This window comes from Acanthisitta chloris, unplaced genomic scaffold, assembly GCF_000695815.1.
Source record: "Acanthisitta chloris isolate BGI_N310 unplaced genomic scaffold, ASM69581v1 scaffold37496, whole genome shotgun sequence".
In the NCBI taxonomy this organism is placed as follows: Eukaryota; Metazoa; Chordata; class Aves; order Passeriformes; family Acanthisittidae; genus Acanthisitta; species Acanthisitta chloris.
Genome location: NW_008679339.1, coordinates 226 through 7,611, shown reverse-complemented (window position 1 = coordinate 7,611; position 7,386 = coordinate 226). Strand labels below are relative to the sequence as shown.

Sequence of the window (7,386 nt, the reverse complement as noted above, 5' to 3'; positions counted from 1 at the left end):
TCCCTCAGACAGAGCCCGAGGAACAGGTCCGGAAGGTTAATTCAATACCCACCGACCTTGGCCACGTCCACAACCTCTTTCTTAAAATGCAGATGTATTTTTCTGACAAAGCTCTCGGGATTGCTGCGTCAGCTGATTCACCCTCCCCTCGGCGCTGGGGCAGAGGAGGGAAAGCTGGCAGCAGGCTCTGGGTGTGCTTTGGTGAAATGCTGCCACTGCTTATCTTTTGTCCAAGGGACTCAGCTGAGCCTTCCTCGGTGCTGGCTCCAGGGTGCAGGGAGAGGCTTCTCCCCCACTGGCCACCAGCAAAGCCACAGAGCACTGGGAGGGGTATGAAGAGCTGGCTGGCTGCACCAAGCTCTGTGTTTGTGCCAGAAATGAGAGCTAAAATAATTTTCAGTGCTGCTGCTGCATTGGGCATAGCAGCCCATTGTGGGCAGGGATTGAACTGGGTGGGAAGAGATGCCCAGGGAGCAGTCCTCTCACTTAGAATCCATCTGAGGAAGGAGTTTGTACCATCAGTGCTCTCCCAGGATAGACACGGTGTATTTTTGCCAGCAGGTTTAAGGTCCCAACTCTGCGTTTCTTTCCCATATGTGTAAATAGGGTCAGTCTCTGCAGGAAGGAAGGAGAACTGGGGCCAAGGTGGCATAAAAAAATCCTGCGAGGAGATCCTGAGGAGCACCTGTCAGGGATCAGAGATGTCCCCCAAGTGTGTGTGAAGCAACCAGACTGACCAAAGCAGCCTGGCCCGGGCAGAAGTGGTTAAGTGTGCAAGGATGGACAGATTAGTGCTGCAGTGAGTCAAATCTGGAGTTCAGGAAACACAGTGAAATCAGCACTCTGCATGTTTCAGGGCAAAATTAAAGCTGCTTGGGATTGACCTAGCAGTGCAGTTGCTGGCAAAGCTCTGCTGATCTCAGTAGGTGTGAGATTAGACCAGTGCTGCCCAAATTGCTCGTTTCCTCTCCATCAGCTGCCCCACACCACACAGTGCCCATCAGGACGTGTAAGAGGTGAGGGAAAGGACAACTGTGCTTCTCTCTCTGCTCACAGGAGTTAATGGGAAAAAACCAGTTTTGCTTATGCTATATGCAAAATGCAACCATGTTGCACATCCAATTTTCCCCCAACAAGAAGTTTGAGGCAGCAAGAAACCTTTTGCCCTCTTTGATGTGCCAGAGTGGAGAGGCAACAAGTGCTGCCTCCTTCTCCCATCTCTTGGTGCTTCCTGAAACTCCAGTGTAGCTTGGCTCAGGGTTGGATGAGAAGGACACCTTCCACCAGAACAGGTTGTGTCTGAAATCTGTGTCATCACCTGCTCCCTCTGCACCTCTGCAGCACAAGGATCTGGTGATGGTGACTTTGGATGGACAACCAAGCCCCTGGTGCTGAGCAGCCTGGCCTAGTGCTGCAGCTGCTTCCATGACACAGGGTAGGCTGGTTCCACCTCAAATGAGTCAGGTGGAAGTTAACAGGTTCATCGTGTACACACACACCTTGTGGGACCTGGGGGTGTAAGGAGAGGGACTGTGGGCCAGAGGTGCTGAGAGAACCTCTGAATGCATTTCTGGGTTAATACCTTTAGACAGCTGGAACTAATCCACAGAGATACAGTAAAGTGCCCTGGCAGTGGGATGGGGGTGACAACATCAGCCTCATCTCCAGCTGGAGGTCTCAGCCTACCTATGTGATGGCATATCCACATCCATATGGCTCGGACCTTTTCCAGGTCTGTCCGGGCGTGTTTGAGCAGGGCTTTGACGAGCTCCTCCACGCTAGTCTTGACATCCACCTGTGTGTGAGGAGGAAATATCACAAGGTTGTGGTGAAGAAATCGCTGTGGTAGGTGTCCCATCCTTCCCCACATGCCACAGGCTGCTTTGGCCCCAGCTGCCTTAAAAATAAAACTACTAAGCTGTAGGCCCATGCATTTCTGGTTCTAGTTTCCCTCCCAGAGTAGGATCTATTTGCTAATGTTTGCATGGAAATGTTTTACACCTGTTTGGGAGATTTTTGCCCCATAGCTCAGCCTGAGCTGGTGTTGGTGCTTGGAGCCAGGGTTCATGGAACATCCCTGGAGGGAAGCAGGGCAGGAGGACAGAGGTAAGAGCAAGACTTACTTTTAATGCATAGTCATCCAGCTTCTTCAGTTGCTGCAGATCTACTGGCATGGATTTCAAAGAGGATTTGTCCCATGGATATGCTGGGAAGAAATGAGTTGTGATTGTCTCGGGAAGGGAGAGGGTGTTTGTCCTGGCTGTACACTTGGACAAGGGGATGTGGACACATCCATCAGCTGGTGCTTAGGGAACAGAGGACACGAGGGCACCACAGGAGGTCCCTGCCAGCTGCATGGAAAGCAGGAGCCATCCTGTCTAGACTGCCAGAATGTGGGTAGTGCTGGAGTGGGAGCTGCCCTGGTGGCTTTGGCATTGTATAACTACACAGAAAATCCAGGGATATTGTATGGAGATAGAAAACAGAAGTATCAGGGAAAACATGTACTGTGCAAGGCTTGAAAAAAACTTTACTTCTTAAGAAACCCATTACAGGGCTGGATTTCTCTAGGAGTTTTGCATGGTAAAGGGCCACAATTCTGCAGGAATTCAGGCACACGAGGAATGGAACAGTGGGAACAGTCGGACTGGAGCTGGTATGCCTATGCCTCTGTCTAGGCTCTCGGTTCTTCTTGATGTGACTGAAGGGTTAATACCTTGCCCTAATTAATCTGCTAACTGATTTTTAGCAGCCTTGGAATGGGCTGACACTGCTGTCTCCCACCAGTGAGCTGCCTGAGCTGGAGGCACAGCGTGTGGGATGGATGTGTCACTGCTGCTCAGCCTTCCCTGCTCCTCTGGCTGTGTGTGCTGCAGCCATCCCTGCCCTGTCATGTGCTGTCAGAGCCATTCAGCATGGAGAGATCCCTCTAGCTGTGCCCATAGGACTGTTATTTCTCTGGGGAAAAGAGTTTAAAAGAGATCCCAGGTGAAATGCTGTTGTGGGAGAGGGGAATGAATGGTGTCACAGACCTGCTGCTTGCCTGGGGCAGTGGATTGCCTTGGCCTATGTAGGGGGCACAGAGGTTTGCCTGGTCACATCCTGCTGCATTCATGGCCCTTGCTAAGCAAGTGTCTCTCCACTCCCTGCTCAGCGAGTGCCAGAGGGAGCAGGATGCAGGAGAGGCTCCGAGAGCATCCTGTCCCAGCTGAGATGCTGGTAGTGCCTCTGAAATCTATATTCATCACCTTCTCCCTTGACACCTCCCAAAAATGCGGCTCTGGTCTCTGCTGCCAGCTCCAGCCCACTGGGGAGATAGCCAGAAGGTCTATTCCTGACTTGCAAAGGCGTTTTGGTAGCTAAGCCCTGCTCTTCTTGGAAACCTCTGCCCTGGGGAGGGGTTTGGGGACATCCCATGTCCCAGTCCCAGTGCTGCCTGCCAGGTGGGATGTACACATCCCTGTGCCAGGCCAGGTGCACAGCTATGTCTGTTTCTGTGTCAGCCTGGATTGTTTATCTGTGTTTCCCCTGAAAAGGCTGTGACACTGGCCTAAAGAGAGATTTTACACGTTAAAGGTTCCCTCTCCCTGCAGCACTGAAAATTGCTTTTTGCCTGTTGAGAAGGGGATATTTTTTTTAAAGATTGGTTATCAGGATGTGTCTTTGCCAGGTTCTAGCTGCACAGGTTCCCTGCAGGAGCAGGATCTCAGTGACTTGGGCAGCCCTGAGGAGTTAGTGTGCATCGTGGCTGTTTGCAGAGGAGCCTTCCCTGGGCGTGGAGCCTTGGGAAGGGCTGGGGCACGTAGGACATTCCCCAAGTCACCCTCATCTGCCATCCTGATGGGCAAGGGTTTGGGCAATGTGGCAATGGATAGTTACCATGCAGGTCTTTGGCTCCTGGTGGCCGTGGGCCCTCGGTCCCCTGGAAACCTGCAGAGTGGAGAAGGGAGTGTGAGTTGCTGGTGGAGGAAAAAGCACAAACAGAAGTAAGTGGTTCTGGGGAGCAGGACTGGGTGGAAAAGGCTGGAATTGAGGCTTTTCCTTGCCCATTCCCTTCCATTTGGACACGGATGTCAGCACACTGTGGGGTGTGGGTGCCAGCAAGCAGCCTGCAGCACAGTGCTCTGTGTCCCACAGAGACCACATTCCCCAGCAGTCAGGGATCTCCTGTTCCAGCCCAGGGGCTGGGGCCGCCAAACCCCTGCCTGCCATGGCCAAACCCCCCAGGCGTGGAAGAAGGGAGAGCTGAGCTCCAGAGCTGTTAGATGATAACCCTGCTGAGAGCTCTGCAGCAGCTGGAGGATTTCTGAGGGACTCTGTGGCCCCCAGACTGTCATCACCTCCTTATCCCAGGGCTGGAGGAGGAGGAGACCCTCCCACGCCAGGAGCAGAAGGATTTTGCTCCTCAAGCCCCAGCTGTGGGCAGAGTCCAGCAGCATCTTCCCATCAGGGAGAGTGGGTATAGGGATTGGCATCCTCTCATGAGGAGAAGGAGCTTGTCTCCTCCTGGGAAGAGCCTCCCAGCTGAGGGATAGCTTGGAGGTGTGTGCTGGGGTAGGGAAGAGCCTCACCTTTGTTGTCGTGTCCTTTCATCCTCTGGGAACCTGCAACAACCCCAGCATGGTTAGTGGGAGCCCCACAGCCCCTGGCCCGAAGGGTGTGGCATCCCCTCGAGCTCTTCTGCAGAGGGAGGGGAGGATGCTCAAAGCCTCTGCCAGGGTTTAAAGCTGGGGCTGTACCTTTCTCTGAGGAGTGGATTTTAATGGGCTGGGGGGGAGTGTTCTCACGATGGATCTCCACTGTCACTTGTGCTCCTGCAAGAAACAATGGCAGACTCCATAAGAAAGGGAAAAGCAAGCAGGACATGCAGGAGAAGGGCAGGATTGCCAGCTGAGGCAGTGCTGGAGACAGCTCTTAACTTGGAACAAAGCAGCAGCTCTGGTGATTGCGACGGTTTATCACCATATTAAAGAGCTCTGGATGGAGCTACAGTAAGCAGAGAATCAATGTCTTTCATTGATTTTTCTTGGAGTTGAAAAGAAAGAGCCTCAGAGTGATGAAAAGGGTTTGATACTAAAACGCCTGGCAGGGACTGTTGGCTGTAAGAGGCAGTGATCTGGCAGAGCTGGCCATGGTTCAGATGTGCCACAGTGCTCCAGAACAACCTCCTGTGGAAACCTGGGGGTCTGGGCTTCAAAGTCTCACAAAGAGAAGTTCAAGGACAAAAGTTAGGTAGGATCTTTTAAGAACTACCTGAACTTTTTGGCAGCGCCTGCCTTTTTTTTTTTTTTTTTCTTCAGGTGTTTCAGAAGGTTTTGCAGCACCTGAGGTTCCCTGGAGGATATTACTGTGCTTCCATCTGGGATCACACCATGGTGACTTGGGAGACTGAAGGTCAAGGTGTTATTGCACCTCGGGGCTGCCATCCAGTGATGCCTCCTATGATTTTATCAAGAGTTTTGTGACATTTGGGGATTTCCTTGAGAGCCAGTGCTTGGAACCAGCTGGTTAGGTAGGAATCTGCACTTTGATTCATCAAAGAGTAAATTTTCCTGCAGTGTTTGACTTCAAAAAAGTGAAGCTTCTCCTATTTTCTCCTGTGATTATGCAAAGAGGTTTGGTGTCCTTTAAGCCTTTAAGTAAGAAAAACTGTAAAACCCCTAAATCCTAGAGCTCTGGGATGGAGCAGCTATCAAGGTGTCAGGATCAGGGTTGACTGGTGTGTTTTGTCAGGCAACTCGAAGGGAAAATGAAGTTGGTTCTCAAAGGGATGTGTGCAAATGGTTTGGTTTCCTTAAGGTTTTTACATTTTCAGGGGTCCTTTTTTATTTCTCATTATTATTTTTAGCTATGGGGGTTTTTGGGTTTTTCTCACCAACTTCCACTGTCTGTTTTTCCCCTTGAACTAAAATTCTTTGCTTTCAAGAAACAAAATTACTGGTGAGGAATTGCCTCCTGCCAGGGAGTTTCAAAGGCATTTCACAATGAAAAATGGGATTCCACAGGAATTTTTCCAAGTGCTACATCCATTGCTTTGAAAACTGGTGGTGTGAAATGGTCACTGATGCTCTTATGAATTTTTGAATTTTACTATTCCTGGTCAATATATTCTCCATAAAGAATCATAGAGACTGGTTTGGGTTGGAAGGACCTTAAAGTTCATCTCATTCCAATCCCCTGCAATGGGCAGGGACACCTTCCACTAGCCCAGGTTGCTCAAAAGCAATACTTGCCCTTCTCCTCATGCTCTGTGGCTAGACAAGTCCTTAGCCAACAAGTGCTTTGGGTACAGCTGGCCCAGGGTGAGACTTTTTCTCTCTTTTGGGGCGTTCTGAGGTTATTTTATTACAGAAAAGCTAGTTGGGAACTCGCTGAAGCCCAGCTCTGTCTCTTGGGTCACCACTTACCTTCATCAGAGTGTGAAGTGATGGGTTGTGTCTGCTTGCAGAGCTCCCCGGAGACATGCTGACCTGGTTGCACAAGGGAAGACATCTCAGTGCCCCAAAGGTGGATTAAATCCATGCCCTTGCTCAGCAGCCAAGTAGGTAAGGACACAAGGAGCCTCACCCTGTTCTCCACCTTCAAAGCCCAATTGTTCCTTGTCCAGGGGTGCCTGACCCCACTCCAGAGGGATGCTCCAGCCGAGGGTGCTGCCGCTCGGGATGGGGGTCAGGGTGCTTGGGCCAGGGGGAGTGTGTTTGGAGAAGTGGGTGGGAGGGAAGGGCAATGCTGGGGGCTTGGAGGCGAAGAAGTCCCTGAGCAGAGTGTTGGTGTGGTTGTCAGCATCTCTGCTCGAGAGGCACTGCTGGCACTGCTTGCAAAGGGGTGGTGTGTACTGGGGTTGGTTTATCAGTAGAAGAAGGTGACATACCGTTAAGGTCTCTCCCCTGTAGTGCCTGTGGTCTGCTGTTTCCATTGCCATCATCCTCCAAACCTGTAAGATACAAATGGGAGATTGGCAGGGTGTCCTCCTGGAGTGAAGTGGTGGCACTGCCTGGAGACCAGGCACCCTGAACTCCTGTATGTCACCACAGCTGAACTCAAGTGTCACCAGGTTCCACCTTCCCTGTCTCCTGCAGTGCTGGTTGCAGCCCCTGGTGCTGAAGTATGGAATACCAGGAGGCAGAAAGTGCAATAGTCCAGGTCTAAGCTTTGATAGGGCTTGCTGGTGTTGGAGCAGGTGCTGGATGTTGTTTGATGAAGCATGAACACAACTTCTGTGATAGCTTTGCCTATCCTTATTAACCTGGGACCGGTTGTCTGAAAATCCAGCTTTCCCCCGAGGTTTTAGAGCAGGAATATTCCTTTTCCTCCCTTCACTTCTGCAGGGAGAGTTCCCTTACAGTTGCAGAGCACAGCAGTAGCTTTTTGGAAGACCCGCTGCAG

General features: G+C 51.3%; 1 protein-coding gene across 1 annotated transcript in view; it reads right to left on the bottom strand.

Moving 5' to 3' along the window:
- The window catches only part of KY (kyphoscoliosis peptidase), a gene marked incomplete at its 5' end in the record, with an annotated part of 14,743 nt that extends 7,809 nt beyond the window's left edge, over positions 1–6,934 (bottom strand). Inside the window, 7 exons of the mRNA XM_009077251.1 lie at positions 1,687–1,795; positions 2,124–2,206; positions 3,880–3,930; positions 4,572–4,604; positions 4,740–4,814; positions 6,408–6,441; positions 6,837–6,934. Coding sequence (XP_009075499.1) covers positions 1,687–1,795; positions 2,124–2,206; positions 3,880–3,930; positions 4,572–4,604; positions 4,740–4,814; positions 6,408–6,441; positions 6,837–6,934 — 483 coding nt within the window. The remainder of the gene's footprint in view (positions 1–1,686; positions 1,796–2,123; positions 2,207–3,879; positions 3,931–4,571; positions 4,605–4,739; positions 4,815–6,407; positions 6,442–6,836) is intronic.
- Between the last annotated feature and the right edge of the window lie 452 nt (positions 6,935–7,386).